The sequence below is a fragment of the Capsicum annuum genome, chromosome 3 (genome assembly GCF_002878395.1).
Source record: "Capsicum annuum cultivar UCD-10X-F1 chromosome 3, UCD10Xv1.1, whole genome shotgun sequence".
NCBI lineage: Eukaryota > Viridiplantae > Streptophyta > Magnoliopsida > Solanales > Solanaceae > Capsicum > Capsicum annuum.
Genome location: NC_061113.1, coordinates 264360188 through 264383578, shown reverse-complemented (window position 1 = coordinate 264383578; position 23391 = coordinate 264360188). Strand labels below are relative to the sequence as shown.

The window sequence follows — 23391 nt, the reverse complement described above, 5'->3', positions numbered from 1 at the left end:
GTATATCATAACGAAATAGACTATGTACGTTTATATGTAATAATAATTGTAGAGTTCTCTTTATTTCTTTAATACATCAATGAAATAATATATAGTAATATTGCCTTCTTCCCAAAGTTGTTATCATATTATACTTCTTGATAGTTAAACTATATAACTTTTGATCAATATTTTTAGAACATATTTTTAAATTAAATTGATATGAAAAAAAATTTCAAGCGAAGGTACTGTTCATATATTTTTTGAACATTGAAATTTGAATTGTTAAACAATGAAATTATTTTTCTTTAATTTAACTTTAATAATTAATCAAATTATCAAAAAGTAAAAAATAACATCTAATTTGACGTGGATGGAGTATGTTATGTATATAGGTGGAGGTACAGTGCATTTGCCAATTTGGAAAGCCAGGTTACGCTATCGTCTCTTTTTTCTTCTTTTCATAATTACTGTGTCGGAATTAATTTATGTGCATTTTGATTAATTTGATAAAAACATATCATGTTTCATCAACGCATATATATTAAAATTATGTCTGGTAAAGCTTGCACAAAATTAATTTAAGGGGCCATTTTGGTATGTAATAAAAAATGGGGTATTCAATTGTTAGATTTTATACTAAATTTATGTCATGTTTGACTGATAGTATAAATTTATTTCAAGATTAATTTATATCATCAATCAAACGTGATATAAATCTAATACCAAACTTAGTTTTGAGATATAGCATATTATCCACATCCAACACGAGATTGCTTTATATCATCTTTCATATGGTATAAATTAATTCACGAATTATTATCGCAGAATAATTTAATTCACGTACCAACGGGTGTTTACCCCAAGTTCGCAACTAGCTTTGAATAAATATGTGTGAAATACTGCAAGTATCTCGTGAAATTAATCAAGATACACACAAATTAATTAGAATACTACAATTCTAAAAAAAAAAAAAGACAGATCAGTGTGATTTACCAAATCATATCAGAAAAAAGTATCACGTCCAACTCGAGTTTGGACAAGTTGCATTTACTGTTCAATTGTAGGAACATGTCATATTTACTATTCTCCCATTTAATTTACGTGGGGTGGAAATTGGAATTAGTTTGTAGTAGTAAAGCAATACAAATCAATATGAGTTATGGTGCAGCGGATAGGGCTGCTCCTTTCTTAAGAGGTTTGAGGGTTCGATTTTGGGCATGAAAAAAACTCTGTTGGGAGTGCTACCCCTCAAATGAGGCCCTATCGGCACGAATCCGGATTAGTCGGGCTCCAATGCGGATATCAGACACCGGATGGGAAACCCAAAAAAAAAAAAGACAATACAAAAACAATTAGGTCCTAATTTATTATTAGTAAGGTTTTTTGGATAACTTGATTTTTATTTATCACTAAATAATTACAGTGACGAATTTCACTAATGCTAGTTTTTATAATTTTAGTAGCCAGACTATTTATAAGTAACTTGGAAATTCGATGAATAAATTATTATTCGTTGTTTTGATGTACGTGTCTAAAATTCTAGAAATTATTTTACTAAAGATAATTCATAGTTCATATGCTTTTTAATAATGCCCAGTTGGGCACTCATTTTACAATTAAATCATATTTCATATGCTTAGTTAGAAGAAAAGTTCAATGAAGTTCCTGAATTTACCTAGAACAATTTAAGATGGGAGGTAATTAGCAATTAGAAGATGTTCATTTCAATAGTAATAAATGGTGACAATTGCTCAGTCTACTTGATCAAATTGATAGATATGAAATCCTCCCTCATACATGAATAAAATTTGATTCAAAAAAAAATAAATCAGATACACATGATTGAAAGTTTACACAATTTTTATATGCATCACAACGAAAGTGTTCGAATTTTTGCCTTACCAAACCACACTAAACATCACACTTACAAGACCAAACTTTCATACGTGAATGTCTGAAGTTATTAAGCTCCAGGCGTGACTATGACTTTTTGCCCATAACCAATAAATCTACATAAAAAATTAAATAACGATCCCACAAATGGGTATTTGGATATTTCGACTGTCTTCGATTTTCTTGATATGTATCATAAGTAAAATTGAAAAATGAGAATTTATGTGAATTTTAAAAAACTAAGGGATATTAGGTAAGTATGAGATTTGTGTAATTTATCCATAAATATAGGGAGAGAGTAAGCCCACTTCATATATGGATTACTGGGCTGGAATTTCAAGTTCACTAATGGGCTCTCTGTTTTTTTGAGCCCAAATTTTGACACTTCCTGAGAGTCTCTCCAACTTCCAAACATTAGTTGTTACCGCCATCACCATTCATTCAACTGAAACAACCTATTCTGTTTTTAAAGCCCTAACACACCAATTTCCAAAATCCTTGGATTACCCCAGAATCCCCAAATTCCCCTAATGGCCTTCGATTCCGACGACGATGATTTCTCCGGCACCGATTCCGATGAAGGCTTCCAAGCAGATATGGAAGCTCTCAAAAAAGCTTGCCTTCTCTCCGGCAAAGACGCCGACGACCTCCAACCTTCATCTTCCTACGCCGATGGACACGTCGCCGGTGCGAATGATGTAACGCTCTCTGATACTGACGCTGATGAGGATGAGGATGATGACTTTGAGTTGGTGCGTAGTATACAAGAGCGATTTGCCCTATCAACGGAGGTTCACGACCCTATAAGTATGAAGCCGTTGTGCTCTATTCTTCCACCTGGTTCAGAGGGTGATGAGGACGATGATTTTGAAACCTTACGTGTTATTCAGCGCCGATTTGCGGCTTACGGTGACGGTACACTATTTCTTTGCTGATTTTGAATTTCCGCTCATTCGTCTGCGTAGAATTTGAGTTATACACATTGCTTGTCTTTGATTTGAACCGTAAATAGGGTTAAATCGTTCATTCTATCTACATTACCGGAGATAATTGCTTGTTCGTTTTGTCCCCCCGTCCTAATTTGTTTGTCTTGTTTTGACTTGACATGGAGTTTAAGAAAGTAAAAAGGATTTATGAATTTTGTGATCTTAGACTAGATAGGTAGAGTGTATCAAAATGCTTTCTTTGTCAAAAAATAATGTATCAAAATGCTTTATAATTTTGCGGTCTTAAACACGCCATGTAGAAAGTTAGTCTTAAAGGACTAAAAAGAAAGCAAGGCAAACAAATTGAGAGGAGGAGTATCTTTTAATGCATATCTTATTTGCTACTAATTTTTATCCTTTTCTTTTTGGCCGCTATTATAATTTATACAGATAATGGGAATGGAAGAGAGGAGAGTCTTTTTGATAAATTTGAGCAGGTGGGTGTCACTAATATAACCTCGGAAAAGGAAACTTCCAATAATTTATTTGTTGAGACAACTAATGCTGAGGAAGGGTTTCCCGCTTGTGTAGATAGAACCATACAGATTTCCGAAGAATGCAGTAATGACGTTGCTAGGTCTAAGAATCTCACTGATGGACATGATTCTGGTGCTGAAACCACAGCTATATCAGTTAATTCTTCTCGCTTCCCAAAATCAGCACATGCATTTGTTGATGCCATAAAGAAGAACAGGGCTTGTCAGAAACTTATTCGAGAGAAGATGATGCAAACTGAAGCAAGGTTGGAAGAGTTGAAAAAATTAAAGGAGCGGGTCAAGATCCTAAAAAGCTTTCAGCTCACTTGCAAAAAGAAAATGGGGCGAGCATTGTCACAGAAAAGAGATGCTCGTGTCCAGTTAATTTCTTTGCCAAAGCAAAGGTTCAGTGCAAAGGTCAGCATTGCAAGCTGCCAATTAACTGCAAGCTTTATTATTTGTTCTTTGTTGAATTCCATCTTATATTGCTGCTTGGATGGTGCATTTTAGGATAAGGTGCACACGAGCACATGAGATGCAGAGTTCGTTTTCCTGTCTTTTGTCTCATTTCATTTTTTCCTTACCTGCTCATTCTTTTAGGCCAGACTGCCTGATAATAAGACATAACCATTTGTGGTTCTGAATTTGTTGTCAAAAGATTACTTTTGAGTGGGACAACTTGAATATGCAAGAACGGAAGAAGTAGCAACCTGTAAGTTTTGTCTAGTGTATGTTTAGTGTACAGCTATCAGAATTTTCTTTTCAAGTATAAAAAATATTGAGGTGTGCTACCTGGAAAGTTTGTTGCATAATTAGATAGAAGAACAACGATTTAAAAATATAGCATGTAACAGTGGGATGTTGACGGGTTCAGGAGATTTCAACATTTGTTAACTTAATTTTTATAAGTTTTAGGTAATTTATGTCGCTGATGGCATCTTCTTGTGTAGTGAGAGAAAGCGCCACTGGTTACCCTACGCCTCTTGTCTTTCCACTTTGGAGGGGTGTGTGGGGAGGGGGGATTTTAGGATTGCAACGTCTTCTGTGTTGCATAGTCTGTTTCCTGTAGAGCATCATTTTCATTTTGCCGAGGGTCTCTCCAATTCCCCCTTCACTGATCATGGACATATCTCATAATGATGGTAGACTGATGAAAAATCACAAGAAAAGCACATTTAGCGTGTGTAGTCCTAAACTGAGCATGTGTAATTGATCACTTTTGTCCAAATTTTCTTTGCTGATGGCATGGTGCCAAATATGTCATCAATGGACATGTGTGGCTGTCCTATTTCCTCCATTTATCTATGTTAATTAATCGCTTGTTGAAAACTGACAACATTGCCTTCCTTTGTTTTCTCATTCTAGTTGATTGATTGTATATTGTGCAAATTTTTTTATTTTTTTTTTCCAAAATATCTGTATGATTTTTTAAAAGAAGAATTGGTGTATCAGTATTGTATCATATGTGACCTGGTGAAAAGGTCATATATAATATAATGGGTTGCATTTTCTGAAAGCTTGATTTTTTTCGTTAAAACAACTGCGACAACACCTCAATCCTAAATGAGCTTGGTAATAAATTCTTCACTTTGGATAACATTTTCGGAAAAAACAGCACTATGAGACTTATTATAAATACTGCTTCGGTGTAGATTCTCGTATTATATGGGAATCAAATTGTACTTATCAGGAAAAAAAGGCATACGTTTGTTGATTCAAGTTGTACTAATGAAAAAGAAGGTATACTGTTGTATATAACCTTCTGGCCCTAAATTGTTTTTACAGCTCCCGGGAAAGAAGTTATCTGCAATACATTCTGGACCTCCTGAGAATTCTCATGTTGCTAGCTTTAAGGAGGCATTGACACAATTTGCTGTCTCATTGAGTCGCAAGGATTGGTCCAAGGAAGAGAGTGAAAATCTTGCGAAAGGAGTGAAACAACAATTTCAAGAGATGTTGCTTCAACGCTCGGTCAATTTACCTGTCAATCTACTAAGGTAAATTTCTCCCTGCAATTGCTATGTTAATGAGGCAACTCTTCTTTCTGGTTATATTCCTTCTGATTTAGCACTTGTATGCACATATCCATGCTCTCACGGGAATGAAACAAGTAACAGCACTGGCGCTCTAATACTGGCCAACTTTCATATAGATCTTGTGCATTGATTTCCCTTCTCCTCCATGTTTTGGATGACCCTAATATGTATAAACAAATATCTGGCCATCAAACCGATAAGATTAAGGTTGATTGACTTATCATGGTATTCAAAATAGATGATTTCCTTTTATTTGCGGGGACTAGAATCTATTCATAATTTTTGTTATCCAACATCTATACAAATTTCATGTAAATATTGTCAATATCAATAAAGTACTTCTCCACCGGTTCCTTTCTCAAAAATACTTAGTTACCAGTTTAAAGAAAGAACATTTTTATAAGGTATTGTAATTCTAATCCATTCTTTCACCCAAGTGTTCCAATTCCAATTTCCTTTTGTTCTTACAATTTGTGATGATAAAATAGAAGCAACCACTATAGTTTAATTGGCTGGCTAAAATGATATAACAGAGATTCCTTTTATAGGACTTTTGATTTTCATAAACTTTGTAAGCTCCTTAGTTCACGGGCTTTCTGATTATGATGACATTATAAGAAATATTTTACAACTTTTTTTCTTAATGATTTCTCACGACTTTTAATATGTATAAGAAAGAAAAAGTCATTGGGGTAGTGAACATTGCCTGAATAGTTCTCTTTAATGGTGAATAATCACTGGAAAGAAATGTGCTTATGGAGTTGTTAATTACACAATGAAGTATAGAAGATTATCATATGTAGAAAACCTGATTTTTATAGAAGCCTTAAACTTTCTGGCATATTTGCCAGTTAAATGAGACCTATTTATTTGTCTGATGGAAAATAATAAGAAGTGCATGGTGGAAGAATCTTGTTGCAGCAGACAATGAATGGATTCTATTCTCAGTTTGGAAAAAGGTACAGTGATGCAAATCTTTATAATAGTACCAGTTCTATTTGAAGAGTAACCAGGAAAGTCGGGAGAGCAGTGATGGGAAAAGTATAATTGTTGGTTATATGATTTAAATGAATAGTGATCAAGCCAAACAGCACCGTTCACTAAAAATGTGCTATTTTTTTTTAAATATGTGCCAATCCGTACCCCCTATTCTGAAAAACTTTATGTAATGACGAATTCAACCTCTAGATCCCCGCTCGTGTCAGATGCTCGCTCCCATATCCGAGCAACATAGCTCGTTTGACTTTAAAATCTATAAAGAAAAAGAAATCGCTTGATGTTCAACAACTTAGAAGTGATTGTAGGGGCGATAGCACTTGGATGAAAGTTGATCTATTATTATTGTTGAATATCAAGAGATTTTTATATTGACGGTCCCTATCGGAAGTAATTATAAAGAGTCTGGATGCTTTGATATATGGCTTTTAAGTTTGAATTGGACGTACGTATACCTAATGGCTAATTGTTAGTGCGCCCATTCAATCATTTGTTAATTTTACACTTTAGGTTGAAATCTGAATGTTGGGATTGGCTGTTTGACAACATGAGATTATTTTATTTTTAATATTATTAAATTTATGCGTGCGATTCAAACTAAATTAGTAGAAAGGAGTTTGTCCTTGTTCTGGTAGGTAGGAGTGCGTTGTTTTGGTATCTGTGCTAGTAGTCATAGTGCTACTGTGATGAGACCAACTCTTATTTAACATGTGTCTGGAAAATGCTCCATGTTGCTATCAATTAGTTCTTTTGGGATGATTTGGTCTTATCAAACTCTTTTGCAGTGATGAGGATGGATGTTCTAGAGAATCTGGTGATCTTGATGACGTTATTGCTTCAATCAGAGACCACAAGATTACCCCCGAGACCATGAGGTCATTTATACCCGAGGTCAATTGGGATCAAGTAGCTTCCATGTATCTTCCTGGTCGTTCTGGTGGTGAATGTCAGTCAAGGTAGATTTAAAATACATTTTCCCGTACAAAATAATGACATACGTTCCATAGTATAAATGTCCTTTCATACTTGAATTAGGCTATGTTGCTTTGTATTTGTCTGTTTCTATGCATGCATGTGATGAAAAATTATTATCAAAATTTTGATTTTTTTTGCGTCTATTAATTATAATACGAATACTGTAAGTCATGTCCTTAAGTTATGGAGAGCATGAGAGCATCTGCCGAATCATGACTATCCAAGCTGTCAGAATTACATGCATAATGCTTATAATCCAAGTTTAGGATTAGTAGAGCTTAAAAGTGATAGGATCAACATTTGTAGGATTGCAAGTAAAGATAATGCTTAGTTTGCTAATTTTATGAGAAATACAAACTTTTGTTAAACATTTAAGGAATATATGGCACAAGTTCTTTTTTTTTAATCAAATTGAAGTATTTTCATTAATAACATGGCCAAAAACATGATTTTATACGAGTGATATACCAGAAAGTAGAGTAACTTTAAAGATATGAATCTCTCTGCCCCCTTGAGACTGTCACTGCCTCCGTCTCACTAGGAAATCTGAAAAGAATTGTCTATTCTCCCATAGTCTATGCCGTGATCCATGGATTCACAGTCCATACCCTAGCAGCACAGTCAGAGACAAGATCTGGAGAATTCACTCTCTTCTCCTACTTCCACACCAAGCATGTCGGGAGGAACTTCTTCCTCTCTGAGATATGTCCCAGTGAAAGTCTGAACTTTGGTTCCCTTCAGTCTTCTGCATCCTCTGTCCAACGACAATTCTGGAGAAGAAATTATTTCCTTTGAGTCTCTCTCTAAAAGTCATCTTATCTAAATTGCCACATGTTTATGAAGATATATATTAACCTGAATGGACATATACTCTTTTATTTAACATTATTATTTTACTCTTGATGATCTTGTAGTTCAATATTACAGTCAGATGTTTACTTCCCTAAAACAATCCTATGTAGTCTCCTGATCCTAAAACATTACGAAGTTTGGTTTATTAATCAACTTTTGAAAGTCTGATGATTGTACATTATGGATGTGCATATCATATTGTTATGCCATGAGTCTCATGAACATATAAATGAATATGAAAACCACTTTTACCTCCCGCTTTGTGGGATTTTACTGGGTATGTTGTTGTTACTTAAATGTAACAGTAGTACTGTCCTTAAATGATCCTGTGTAGTCTTCCCATTCCAGAAACTGTTTTAGCTGCTGCAAGTCCTAAGATTGATGTGTGCATTGATGGGGATACCAAATTACCTTCTTACTGGTGCTGCTGTTATCATTTGTTTAGTGTTAAGAGGCCTTGAATTAGATTTTCCTTTTTTCATTAATTGAGTGTACTGCTCTTGTTCTCTCCTAAATCCCTTCAGGTGGTTGAACTGGGAAGACCCCTTGATTAAACATGAAGGATGGGATTTATCAGAAGAAAAGAACCTATTGCAAGTTGTCCAGCAGAAGCGAATGAGCAACTGGGTTGATATTGCTGCATCATTAGGGGTGTCTAGAACTCCTTTTCAGTGCTTATCACATTATCAGAGGAGTTTGAATGCTTCAATCATTAGGGGGGACTGGACAGATGAGGAGGATAGTAGACTCTGTGCTGCTGTGGAGACTTTTGGTGAGAGTAACTGGCAGGTTGTTGCTTCTGTCATTGAAGGCCGAACAGGCACTCAGTGCTCCAATAGGTCAGTCATCTCCTCATAGTGATATCATTTTTTCCAAGGTACAATAATGCATCTTATAATGTATTAAAGGATCACATATATTACTTCTGTACTCGAAGTGATAATTTTCATAACTCTGTTTTCAGTACTACTATTGTTATAACTTTGAAGTCGGTGTTTGTGATTGGCTGTCTTTTATGCAGGTCTATATAGATTCTAGAGTTGGATCTAGAAATTTATTGCTTCTCTTTGGCCTTTAAAAATGAGCCATGGCAAATTAAACTTGCACTGTTTGCCTTCTGCTATTTCATTAATGATCGACAGCAATTCCTTCTGAGACTTATAAACTAAATTTGCCTTCTACTATTTTATCAATGATTTTCAACAATTTCTTTGGGATTATGTAACTACTTTTATGTAAGGTTTTATTGGATGGCCTAAAGTTTGGTATATTTATACTTATGTTGTACTGTATCTCATCCAAAGGACTGGAGGGAGGAGAATTAGATGGGAATACATAGTTAAATTTGAGGATTCTGTATCCCAAAGGATATTCATGTCTGGGCTTGCTTTGCACATGTTTTTTTTATCTAATTCTTTTCTAAGCAATTTGCAGTTTGGTTCTGTCTGATGTATCTCTGACTCATTTGGAACCCCAGGTGGATTAAATCTCTTCATCCAGCAAGGAGAAGGTGCGGGAAGTGGAGTGCCGATGAAGATAAGCGTTTGAAAGTTGCTGTAATGCTTTTTTATCCTAAATGTTGGAGGAATATAGGTCAATCTGTGCCTTGGCGCACTCCAGTTTGGAAGAAGGTAGCTCAATATGTACCTGGGAGGACTCATGTACAATGTAGAGAAAGGTATGTCCTGTCTCTCTGACTTGGGACCATTTGAGGGAAAAAGCTGTTATCATTCTTATCGTGTTTTTCATTGCTGTTGATTCAGATGGGTCAATACCTTAGATCCTTCTTTGAAGCTGGATGAGTGGACAGAAGAGGAGGATTTGAAGTTAAAATCAGCCATTAATGAACATGGATATTCCTGGTCCAAGGTTGCTGCATGTGTTCCTTCACGTACTGATAATCAGTGTCGCAGGTATGGATGTTTTGTAATTAAGGTTCAAGCCGGGGGTGGGTGGTGGGGTTTGCTTGTGTAGCATTTTTATTTGGGTGAGCTAGCTTTTGTCTTATTTGTGTATTTGCCTTGTAAGGGGTGTGAGGTCAAAATTATTTCTCATTCATTGTGCATGATATTAGAATATATTCGTGGTGTTATCCAGATTTGTTTCTTATTCAATTGTGCTGAAGTACAGGAGATGGATGGTGCTATTTCCAGATGAAGTTCCTATGCTGAAAGAAGCTAAAAAGATACGAAGGGAGGCTTTTATTTCCAACTTCGTTGATAGGGAGGAGGAAAGACCTGCCCTTAAACCCAAGGACATAGTTCTGGCACATAAACTTAGTAAAGCTGGATGTGAAACTACTTCTGCTAATAAAAAGCGGAAACGACGGTACGCATTCCATAACTGTGCTCCAGATAGTTTTGCTACATGTGTTGTGCTTATTTAATTCGTTGCTAATCCGTATTGAAAGAGGAGAAATTGCTGAAACTATCTTCCCTTTCGATGAATTTTCTTCTGGAAGTGGCTGGCTGACTGATTCCTTGTTCTGTCTTTTACGTTCTATAGTTCCCTACTCCCATATCAGTTAGTGAAGCAACTACATCTCAATCCAAAATTAGTTTGTCCGTGCTATAGTTGTTTCTCCTCGTCTGCCCAAAGAAGTGTTTTTCTTGGGGGCAGCGGCTGGAGAGTGGGGTGATAGTAATGATCAAGTGAGGAAAAGACTGCTTTGGACTATCTTTTTTGAGCCGGGGGTCTATTGGAAACAACCTATCTACCTTTGAGGTAGAGGTAAGGTCTGAGTACATTCTACCCTCCACAAACCCTACCTTTGAGGTAGAGGTAAGGTCTGAGTACATTCTACCCTCCACAAACCCTACCTTTGAGGTAGAGGTAAGGTCTGCGTACATTCTACCCTCCCCAAACCCTACTTTGTTAGATTATACTGGGTATGCTTTTTTTGTTGTTAGAGGTGAGGACAAGAATGAGGTAGTCCTTTGTATTTTTATCCCTTCTTTATACTATTGAATATAAAACATCCCTTATCTTTGCGAAAGTGGACAACTTTAGTCTACCAGTGAACTGAGTTAGCAAAACAAACGAGAAAAGGTCCTAAAACTGACTGTTGGTGTTAATTGCAAGTTAAGAAAAGATGCGGGAAGTGAGGTTGCGATGGTTCGGACATGTGATGAGGGGGTGCACGGATGCTCCAGTACGGAGGTGTGAGAATTTGTCTATGGATGGTTTTAGGTGGGGTAGAGGTAGGCCGAAAAAGTATTTGGGGTGGGGTGGGGTGGGGTGGGGTGGGGTGATTAGGTATGATATGGAGCAGTTACAACTTACGGAGGGCATGATCGTTGATAGGGAGTTGCGGAGGACTCGGATTAGGAGGGTTAGCAGGTAGGAGTTCAGTCGTTATAGTAAGGAAGAGTGCTTTGTTTGTATCTGCGCCTGGAGTTTCTTGTTCATGGTGTTTTGGTGATGTCTATGATTTTGGATAGAATAGTTTATAGTAGTACCTTGTGGGTGTCTTATTTCCTTTATTATCTAGCAGTGTGTTATCTCATCTTGTTGTGTGCTTTTGTGTTTTTGTTTGTTATACTGTTATATGTCCCGAGTCGGGGGTCTATTGGAAACAACCTCTCTACTTCATTTGAGGTAGGGGTATGGACTGTGTACGCTTTACCCTCCCCAGACTCCTCTTTGTGGTTTGTAGGAATACACTGGTATGTTGCTGCTGTTGGTTTATAGTATTACCTTGTGGGTGTCTTGTTTTTTTTTAATTATCTAGCAGTGTGTATCTCATTTTTGTTGTGTGCTTTTACGTTTTTTGTTTGTTTGTTCGATTATACTGTTATTTGTCCTAAGTCAGGGGTCCATCGGAAACAACCTCGCTACTTCATCCGAGGTAGCGGTATGGACTGCGTGCACTTTACCCTCCCCTGACCCCACTTTGTGGGAATATACTAGTTATGTTGTTGTTGTTGTAGAAGAACCATAAATCTGGTAATAAAACCTCCAAGCTTTATGAAGTGGCATTAGATAGGGAAAATGTGTCTCTGGGGATTTTGGTTGAAAGGGGACTGACGTGTGAGAGAATAAAAGAAGGAAAAGGTTCACCGGATTAAATTGGGTTTCTATGAAAAGAGAAAAGTTTCCATTAATTTTAACCAAACTTGAGGCTTTAATGTTAGTTTCCAGACCCAATTAAGGGTTGGACTAAGCTAACCACTTTTGTGAAGATAAGGGATGCTTTATATTTAGTAACATAGATAAGGGATAAAAATAGTTCTACACCCATACTTAAGGGACTATCTTAGTCTTTTCCTCCCACCTGGTCCACACAAGTTGATCTTTGAGATTTTGGCACACCCATTAAGAAAATCACTTAGTAGCATTAAGAGGGTTATTTGATTAAATTATCCTTACCCTATTCATGGAGAAGCATAAAGATGTAGGCTTTTCAGAAATATTTTCATATAATTTATTTGATAAGTACACATTTGGAAGGACAAAAATTAGTATGTCGCTGTTTTTTTATTCTTTCTTTTTTTTCTTTTTTAAAAAATCACTTATTGTGGATCGGAGGGAGTAGTTGTTAAATGAAGGGTCTACTTAAAAGTTAAAAAGGGGAAGTTTCCTATTCTAGTTTCACTTCCTTGAACTGGCTACTACAGCGCAATCTGCCCTTGCTTGATGTGTCAATAATTTATCAGTTTTAGATAGAGGGATGGGTGTTGACCTTGCTTTGAGTCATGAGGCTTGTAAACATACTTCTAAAACAACCGTTAAGGACATTACACTCGAAGTTATGTAAGGGTTTCCAAAGGAGTTTATAATGTCCTGAACCACTCCATCTCGTAGAGATTTGGGTTGGATGTTTGAATATTCACATCACATGATATCAAAGCCAAACTTTGGTGTGCTGGTTTGCACAATAGCATTCCTCACATTTTGTTGCTCTGGGTTTCGTTCTCTTAATTTAGTCCTTGGAACTGCTTTGAATTTCTCTCTCAATTCAGCCCATTGAGCCACAGACTTTGCTCCAAAGCCACTCCTTTAGTATGTTGAAGTCTACTCTCCTCTCAGCTCCAGGCCCCACTTTCCAGCCTCTTGAGCCTAATATCTCTTCCTACATTAGGTTCATACTTGAATCTTCTCAACAAAAAAAAAATCCAGTTCACTTGTAATCACCCAAGATGCAGGTTACATGTGTTGGAAGGTGTTAGAGAATGCACTTATCCCTCATCAGTTGTGTAAGGTTTTCATTGGGGCTTATATAGTCCTGGGCAGCTCCACTTATCGTCTTAAAGTCTTAGGTTGGACGCGAAGATTCTTTCACAAACTGCTATTTGCTTAGGAGAATTTTTTTGCCTGGTCACGAGCACACAACTTTTTGTGGAAGGAATCTGTTTTTAGCTGCTAGGTCGCTTTACTGATTGTTTTATTTTCTGTTTGTAGGCCCAGAACAGCAAAGGATGATAAGACTCCCAAGTGTGATGCAGTACGTGAAATGGAGAAGCAACACTCGGAGGGGAGTGAAGGTCCAGAGTCTTCTGATCTTATAAACAACCAGGAGAGTGATAAGATTTTGGATGGTGAAGAGGCGGTTGAACAGGGTTGTAATGATGCAAGAAAGAATAAGAGACGGTCTAGACGGCATCCGAGAAATACAAAGAAAGTTAAACCAAATGATAAGGTTCCAGAGGCTTCTGCTTCCAGTGCGGGTGAGTCAACTGTTGCAGATGACAATATCTGCAAGAGGAGGAGAACCAGTTCGCTAGTGAAGAAAAAGAGTAGAACTATCGCTTCTGCTTCCATTACAGTGGATTCTACTATTGCAGATGGCAATAGCTGTAAGAGGAGGCAGAGAACCAGTTCGCAAGTGAAGAAAAAGAGTAGTGATAAAAATGCAAGACGGTTAGAAACTTCTGCAGTACCTGGCACTCTGGGAGGTGGCACTTCTGGAGCTTCCGTCCGTCACAAGCTTAATAAATGCACTCGATTGAAGAATGATGATAGATCTTGCGTAGGTAATCTGCCGGAAATTGTAGGTGACTGCATGACCCTTGCTTCCTTTGTCCGTAAATCACGAGCAAAAGGATGTTCATTGTCTTTTACAAAGGTTGCCAGGTTGCATCCAGACAAAGCTCAAGGTAAGGCTATGGCTGGAGATCACTCTAGCAGATCTTGTATATCTGGTGGTCATGATGAGACGGAGAAGAGAACTAGCCAGGAATGCACAAGTTCCAATCAGATATCAGGGACTGAAGTAGGAGATGACATGCCCCTCTCTCTTTTTATGGGCAAAGTGAAAAGGGAGAAGATTGAAGTAGGGGACGACATGCCCCTCGCTTTTTTTATAGGCAAAGTGAAAAGGGGGCAACCATCTGGAGCACAAGATAGGAAAAGGAAGTAGATCTAAGGCTGCTTATTATTCTCACAAGCAAGTCCAATGGTGAGGGACAAACTTACTCACTCTTCTTCATCTCGACTGGTTTGGATGCATACATCGACATTATACGCAAACATTCAGGCTGTTGGAGGGGGGAATTAATGAGATTCACTTGTATAGGCGATCATGATTTGGAAATTTTCTTTATTTCCTGCTTGGGGCATGAGTAGTTATAAATTGCTCAAATGTTTTTTTGGTCTTTTACAATTCAAAAGCCATTCTTTGTAATACTAATGGGAGAGCCCTAAAGACGTGGTTTGGGGTATTGATTCGGCACTTCTGTCCCGTTTCCTTCTCACCACGTCGCACTGCGATGAACTTTCTTTTTGTAAGTATAATATTTCATTTAGCAAAGTTGTCTTCTCATAGTATTTTCACAGCATATCTAACTTAGTTGTAATCCATACTATTACCATAGAATTACAATTTAGGCGTGACTTATGCATGCGTATATTTTCTATGATTTCTATCAGTGTCCGCGGGTTGGTTGCACTGTGTAACAATTTGAGTGTGTTCAGGTAATCTTTTATATTGTTTAGCTATATGTATAGTTGGACTTCTATTTTCTGGATGGATTTTCAGAAAGTGAAGGAGACTTTGGCAAGCGATTACAAGGTGAGTAATTGATTCTTTATCGATTAGGTGGATGTATTGTTGGCAATCAATTGGATCCCTACACTACACTAGGTATGTTGTATTAAAATATTGTATAACTACATGAATTTCAAGTGGCAGTGTGAATCTTTTGACAAAAAATTGTTATCATTCGTGGGTTTATGCTTACATGTCCATCATTGCCTCATTCAACTAACGGGAAAAGACATCGTTCCACCTCAAACTATATCCGAAAAGTCGAAGCCACACCTAAATTATACTAGTGACTTATTACACACCTAAACTATAAAAAAGTGAAACTATTTACACCCTGTCAGGCCACCACCACTTGCATGTGGTGTAGTATTTTACACGCGCTGCCACGTCAGCACCACGTCAGTAAAAAGTATCACTTTTTTATAGTTAAGGTGTGTAATAGGTCACTTATATAGTTTAGGTGTGGATTCGACTTTTCGACTATAGTTTGGGGTGGAAACGATGTCTTTTCCCTTAATGTTTTTAGCCGTTTACTTTTGTTATTTAATAGGCTGGACGCGCCTAAAATAAGTGTAACACACGCGCCTTAGAATGAGGGTCGCGGGAGGTAATAATATCACTTTTATATAGTTAAGGTGTGTAATAGGTCACTTATATAATTTATGTGTGGCAGAGACTTTTCTTGTATAGTATGGGGTGGAAATGATGTCTTTTCCCTTCAAATAACTGAAGGTTGATTATGTCACCACGCTTTACATTCAGGTGTCGGTTGTGTCAGTTCTAGCTTTACATATCTTAAATTCAAATACGGTTAACCATATGAATCCTCACTAAACATGAATTCTTAAATTCATGATGTGTGACTTATCATTTACCTAATACTCTTTTGAATACAATATAAGGTATTTTTATGCGTAAATCACTTTCTCACGCATGACCGTGTAAAAGGATTTATAAGATCTCTATTTATACGTAATTAGTTTTTAGTGACACCTAAAACTCCTCGATTCTTTTAACATGTATTACAAGTCAAAGCCCTATATACACATTTAACATTCAAAACGGATATTGCCCAGTCAGGCCCATTAACATGATCCAATTCCCTTAATGGACCAATAACCACAAAACCCTAAAATCAACACACCCTATAAATTCACACTTCCCACAGTTTTAGGTTTTCTCTTCAGTACCATACAGATCGTTTGTGTCAATTTTGCCTAATCGCCCACCACCTGTTTGCAAAAATGGCGCAAGAATCACTTGTCCTCCGCGGCACCATGAAAGCCCACACTGATTGGGTAACCGCCATTGCTACCCCAATTGACAACTCCGACATGATTGTCACTTCTTCGAGAGACAAATCCATCATTGTCTGGTCACTAACCAAAGACGGCCCAACATACGGTGTCCCCCGCCGCCGTCTCACCGGACACGGCCACTTTGTCCAGGATGTCGTTCTTTCCTCCGACGGTATGTTCGCTCTTTCCGGTTCATGGGATGGTGAGCTTCGTTTATGGGATCTTCAGGCGGGGACCACCGCTCGTAGGTTTGTTGGTCATACTAAGGATGTGCTATCCGTTGCGTTTTCGGTTGATAACCGTCAGATTGTTTCCGCGTCTAGGGACAAGTCGATTAAGCTGTGGAACACTTTAGGTGAGTGTAAGTACACTATTCAGGATGGGGATTCGCATTCTGATTGGGTTTCGTGTGTGCGTTTTAGCCCGAATACGCTTCAGCCAACTATCGTTTCGGGTTCATGGGACCGTACTGTGAAGATATGGAACTTGACTAACTGTAAGCTGCGTTCGACTCTTGCTGGACACACTGGGTATGTCAACACTGTGGCGGTTTCGCCTGATGGTTCGCTGTGTGCTAGTGGAGGGAAGGATGGAGTTATTTTGCTGTGGGATTTGGCTGAGGGGAAGAAGCTGTACTCGCTTGACGCGGGTTCGATTATTCATACTCTTTGCTTTAGTCCTAACAGGTACTGGCTTTGCGCCGCGACTGAGTCTAGCATTAAGATTTGGGATTTGGAGAGCAAGAGCATTGTGGTTGATCTTCGAGTGGATCTCAAGCAAGAGAGTGAGATGCTTGCTGCCACTCCTGATGGAGGAGCTGCTCCTGTCAAGAACAAGGTATGCTTACAGTTTTGGTTTTACTTATCATGGTTGCGTAGTTTAGTTGGATTATATTTTAAATATCATTCTTTGTTTAATGCTTGTGTAGTTGAAATTTATAACTTTGCCTCAATTAACTAGGTGTGTGAACTTACAGCTGTTGCGCATGATGAAGCAGTCTTATTTAGATAATATGGAGTTTTTCTTGACTTTGGATTTGGGTTAATGCTTCTTTTGGTAGTATGAAATTCGTCAGCTGGTGAGGATCTCTTGGAAACAGCCTCTCTGCCTCTAAGGTAGGGGTAAGGTCTGTAGTGTAGGACAATGAAATTGCCTCAGTTAGCTTAGGTGGGTAGACTAACAGCTGAAATTAGTTAATTCCATAGGATGAAGTAGTCTGCGCAGTATTTTGTAAATGACGAGGAAGCTGCGCTGTTGGATTTTGCGAGGTCTTTTGGGTTGGTAGTGGTGAATTCGAGCTTTCCGAAGAAGGACGATCACCTGATTACCTTCCAAAGCGCGATAGCCAAGACCCAAATTGACTTTTTGCCTCTTAGGAAAGAGGATAGGGTGTTGTGTAAGGACGGTAAAGTCATTTTGAGTGAGAATCTTTTGACTCAACATAGGCCTTTGGTAATGGACTTGGGTATAAAGCGAGATAAGAAGAGAAGGTGTTAGGAGGGTAGACCTAGAATTAAGTGGGGCGGTTTAACGCCGGCGACTGCGCGGGTAATAGAAGAGAAAATGGCAGGTATGGGGGTGTGGGAGTGTAGGGGAGATGTGGGATAGGGTGGCTAGGTGCATCAAGGAGACTGCTAGTGAGGTGTTGAGTATTTCTAGGGGCCGGGTGGTCCACCGTCAGGGGGATTGGTGGTGGAATGAAGAAGTTCAGAAGAAGGTGGAGGTGAAGAAGGGAGCGTATGCTAAGTTGGTTGAGAGTAAGGATGAAGAAGAGAAGCGGGCCAATAGGGAGGAGTACAAGATAGCAACGAAGGAGGCTAAGGTAGCAGTTACGACGGCTAAGACGGCAACTTTTGAGAGCTTGTATGCGGGGTTGGAGTCGAAAGGAGGGGAAAAGAGGTTGTTTAGGTTTGCTAAGGCTAGGGAGAGGAAGGGTCGTGACCTTGACCAGGTGAAGTGCATTAAGGGGGAGGATGGTGGAGTGTTGGTGGAGGACGGGCTCATTAAGATGAGATGGCAGTCGTACTTTAGTAGGTTATTGAATGACAAAAGGGATAGAGCTATTGTGTTAGGGGATCTGGAGCACTCTGAGGAGTGTCGTGATTTTAGGTATTGTAGACGCTTTAAGGTAGAGGAGGTCAAAGAGGCGGTTCGCAGGATGCGTAGGGGTAGGGCGACGGGGCTTGCTGAGATTCCAGTGGATTTTTGGAAGTTTTTTGTCGAGACCGGCTTGTTTAACGACATTTCAAGTCGGCAAAAATGCTCGAGGCTTGAAGATGTAGTACTATGATCTCGTTATATAAGAACAAGGGCGACATTCAGAGTTGTAACAACTATAGGGGATAAAGTTATTGAGCCACACTATGAAGATTTGGGAGAGAGTGGTCGAGTTGAGGTTAAGGAGGTTAGTGACTATCTCGGAGAACCAGTTTGGATTTATGCTCGGGTGCTCGACAAAAGAGGCAATTCATCTGGTGAGGAGTGCGGAGACTGGTGGAACAGTATAAGGAAAGGAAGAAGGACCTGCACATAGTGTTTATTGACTTGGAGAAGGCGTACGACAAAGTCCCTAGGGAGGTTCTTTGGAGATGCTTGGAGGTGAGTGGGGACCCGGTGGCGTATATCAGAGCAATCAAAGACATGTATGATGGAGTTAAGACATAGGTTAGGACGGTGGGAGGAGATTCAGAGCATTTTCCTGTCTTGACAGGGCTGCATCAGGGATCTACTCTTAGCCTGTTTTTGTTTGCTTTGGTGTTGGATGTGTTAACGCGGCGTATTCAAGAAGAGGTGCCTTGGTGTATACTTTTTGTAGACAATGTAGTTTTGATTGATGAGACGCGGGGGGTGTGAATGATAAACTAGAGGTGTGGCGACAGACCCTTGTGTCTAAAGGGTTCAGGTTGAGTAGGACCAAGACAGAGTATTTGGAATGTAAGTTTAATGACTTGCGGCAGGAGGACGACATGGTAGTAAGGTTGGATTCCTAGGCGGTGTGCAAGAGGGGTAGTTTCAAGTATCTCGGGTTCATGATTCAGGGAAATGGTGAGATTGACGAGGATGTCTCCCACCGTATTGGGGCGGGATGGATGAAGTGGAAGCCCGCCTCAGGGGTGTTGTGTGATAGGAAGGTGCTGCCCAAGCTTAAAAGGCAAATTCTATAGGGTGGTAGTTCGTCCGGCCATGTTGTATGGAGCGGAGTGTTGGTCAGTCAAAAACTCTCACATCCAAAAATTGAAGGTGGCAGAAATGTGGATGTTGCGTTGGATGTGTGGGCTTACTAGGGGTGATAGAGTTCGGAATGAGATCATTTGAGAAAAAGTTGGAGTGGCTTCGGTGGAGGACAAGATTCGGAAAGTTCGATTGAGATGGTTTGGGCACGTGATGAGGAAGGGCACGGATGTTCCGGTTCGTAGGTGTGAGCGGCTAGCATTGGATGGATTCAGGCGGGGTAGGGGTAGGTCGAAGAAATACTGGAAAGAGGTGATTAGGAAGGACATGGAGCTGCTGCAGCTCACTGAGGACATGACCCTAGATAAGATCTGGAGGACGCGAATCAGGATAGAAGGTTAGTGATAGTTTGGGTCGTTGGGGTAGGACAATACTGGGTGGGTGTACTTTTCTTGTTATGCTACATTGTTGCATGCCTTATTACGTATTTGTTTACTATTCTTTGTTTATTATCCTTTGTGGGTGGATTAGTTATGTCTTTTCATCTTTTCCCATGCTTTATTTCGGATTTAATTAGTATCTCGTGTCGTGAGCTGGGGGTCTATCGGAAATAGCCTCTCTACCTCATCGGAGGTAGTGGTATGGACTGCGTACATCTTACCCTCTCCAGACCCCACTATGTGGGAATACACTGGGTTTTTTGTTGTTGTTGTAGTATGAAACTTGTCAGCTGCTCATTGTCTCTAATTGTAATGGTTCCCTGAGATGGTTCCACGATATCAGTCTTGTTGTCATGTTGCTTTACTTGATTACGAAATGCACAACCTCTTCCCCGATTAATGATTCGGTTAGCTTTTTACGTTATGAACTATTTATTATCTCTGCAATTTGTCATTTGCTGTTTGATATGCTTGTAATTTGGATTCTATTAGGTTTTGTAAAGATTTGTACTCCACTACTTATTGTTGGTTGCTTTAGCACCTGCTTGGATGGGCTGATCCTAACTTATGGCTTATGGCTAATTTTTGTTATTTTGGCTTAAAAACAAGTGCTTAAAAGCATTGTGTTGATCTTTACTCAAACAACTAGAAAAGTACTTGTCCGTCTTGAAAGAACCCCTAAAATAAGTCAAATCCAATTAGGCACTTGGTATATTGTGAAGAAATTACATGTTTTGCAATCTAGTATATTTGTATTGCAGGTTTTTAGAAACAATGTATAAGTGCAGTTATTCAGCGTTTGTAATGAATATCGGGATGTCCTTTGCTAGTCCTGTTATCAATTGACACATAACTAACATTGTTGAATCCATTTGGCAGATCATTTACTGTACCAGTTTGAGCTGGAGTGCTGATGGAAGCACACTTTTCAGTGGATATACAGATGGTTTGATTAGGGTCTGGGGTATTGGTCGTTATTAGGAATTGCATCTAGGCAAGCCTTTTGGTCATAGTCAATGTAAGACATTTAGATTTCTCTTATAAAATGTTTGACAACAAGAATCTGGATTCTCCTTGTATCTCGTGGTTTTGAGATTTTTGAAGTTGCAATTTTGGGATTCTGTTTAGTATTTTTGTTACAAGTTTATGTTGCTACACATTAATTTGGTTCTCATGTATGCATTGCTCGCCATCTCCTTCTAATCTTGATTTTGTTGTTCAACTAAATACATTGATGGATACGAGGCCTGTTTGTCAGTTTTTTGAATTCATATTCATGGGGAAGTAGCAATTATTATTGATATATCTTTTCCCCCGGATAGTTGTTTTAATGCTATGCTTGATTAATTTTCGTACGTGTTATCAAGTCTTTCGTTAGAGTCCTGTTGTTGTATGTCCATGAACTCCCAAAATTAACAAGGCAGATGTAATTTTTTGAAAGAGCCTTACTTTGGTCTAGGATTTCTGTATTCACCATCACTTGATCCGGAGAAATTTCCCCATTATCTTCATTATAATATGGCGTTGTCCCATATTTCTTCATTCGTAATATGTTCATGGTTCAGTGAAAAAAACAAAAATAGGAAGATCTGCTGTCTCGCAGTAGGTTCTTTTAGAAGTCTTTTTAGCGCTTTGAAAATCAGTTGGGCATTGGCATAAGTTCAGACGTTGAACGTTTAGTGATCTTTTGAGGAGAGAAGACAAGTTTAGGTTTCAAATAATTGAAGGATTATCTTTAAAGAAGGTTACGTCTGTTTAGACTTTAGAGACGTGTGATGGAATAATTTCAATCAGTTCAGTTATGTATATCAATCTTTTTTCTCCAAATAATTGTTAATTCTACCATAAAAGAGATGGAAAGTCTGTTAAGTACTTGCCGCTCTTTTTTTCTTTTGTTGGTATAATAAAGAGAATGAGATGCTTCTCCCATGTGCAATGTTTTTCTTAACCGTTCTGTCCTTTGCCCTTGAATTGTTTGGTGAAGGTGCAACAATAACATACCCAATATAATGGACATAATATTATTAAAATGGAACGGAGAGAGTAATTATTAAATTCATAAAAATTATTGACATGATCTTTAAAAGATACAACATAGTAATGCGAGATTAAAAAAGTGTAAGTTTTATGGAAAACAAAAAAGAAATTTACACAACTAGATCACTGATAAAATAATTAAAGAAACATTTCATGTTAAGAATTATTGTTGAACAACAACATATCAAGTATATTTTGATATAGCAGGGGCCTGAGAAGGGAATAATGTACGCAGTTCATATTACTACTTCAGAAGTGAAGTAGAGAGACCATTTTCGATAGACCTTCAACTTGAGACCAAGGGTCTAAGAAGGGAATAATGTGTTATATTTTCCACAATATGATCGGGTATGCAGAATCTGTATATTGCAACAACTTCAACTCGAGTTCTTGTATAAACAAAAACACAATGAAGTACTAAATACCCTCAACACATGATCAATATGACCTTTTAACGAGGCGTATTTATTTTTCAGAAAAATAAGATGAAGTAGAAATGAATAAGGCCAAGTCGTCCGAACTCACGGAGTTTCCTTAAGGAAATAATTCCCCTCACTGTACCCGAGGTTATGGAATTTTTCCTTCTGGGATAAAATGGCCTTTAATCCGACTATATCGGTACCTCAAATAGGCGGATTCTACGAACGCACTGAACGATTTAATGATCACACAGAATAGTTTTTTCAAGAGAAGAAGAAGATTTTATAATCTGAAATTTCTGTAATTTCTATCTCAAACCTGTGGATGAAAATCAGGTTATTTATAGCCACAAGATGCCTCTTCAGAAAGGTGGCATTGGTTTAATTCAAAGGTGTGTGTCTTTTCCTGAAAATGCATGTCTGTTTACTTAAACCATTGCAGTAATTTTCTGAAACAATACACCATTTCGTGAAACAGTGCATCAGTTCAAAACAATGCATCACTTCGTTGAAGAGTTGCATCTGTTTGAACCAATGTATCAGTTTAAGAAATATAGTTTCAAAAATCAGCAGTAGTTTAGTTGAAACAGAAACAATGCAGTGAATAAATGCATCAGTTTGAAACAATGCAACTTTTTTGAAGCATCAATTCAGAAACATTGTATCTGTTACTACATGCATGTATATATTAATGGAGTATATCAAATACTGTTTCGAAATTTATTTCTGTCAAATAAAATTTGTCCAAAAAGATAGATCTCATCGATCGATCATTTTTCAAATCCAAATCCAAATCCGAAGCCGAAGCCGAAGTGTCACGCCTCAAATCCTATTGGCGCGGACTG

General features: G+C 38.3%; 2 protein-coding genes across 2 annotated transcripts; both read left to right on the top strand.

The window, feature by feature from the left end:
• Nucleotides 1-2296: 2296 nt before the first annotated feature.
• LOC107862199 lies at nt 2297-14970 on the top strand. Its single transcript, XM_016707687.2, has 9 exons — nt 2297-2790; nt 3252-3754; nt 5123-5334; nt 7155-7325; nt 8721-9035; nt 9674-9874; nt 9960-10109; nt 10327-10524; nt 13597-14970. Exons 1-9 carry the CDS (start codon nt 2406-2408, stop codon nt 14552-14554), a joined length of 3093 nt encoding a protein of 1030 aa, XP_016563173.1. The 5' UTR covers nt 2297-2405; the 3' UTR covers nt 14555-14970.
• A 1455-nt stretch (nt 14971-16425) lies between these two features.
• Nucleotides 16426-21071, top strand: LOC107862198 (guanine nucleotide-binding protein subunit beta-like protein). The gene is given in 2 exon segments (NM_001324832.1): nt 16426-17316; nt 20970-21071. Coding segments are annotated over 2 exon segments (993 nt in total).
• Nucleotides 21072-23391: the final 2320 nt, after the last annotated feature.

Coding starts and splice junctions, on each gene's coding strand:
- LOC107862199 (XM_016707687.2), top strand. CDS start 2,406: ATGGCCTTCGATTCCGACGACGATGATTTCTCCGGCACCGATTCCGAT. Junction 10,110..10,326: donor ACTGATAATCAGTGTCGCAG/GTATGGATGTTT, acceptor GCTGAAGTACAG/GAGATGGATGGTGCTATTTC. Junction 10,525..13,596: donor AATAAAAAGCGGAAACGACG/GTACGCATTCCA, acceptor TTCTGTTTGTAG/GCCCAGAACAGCAAAGGATG.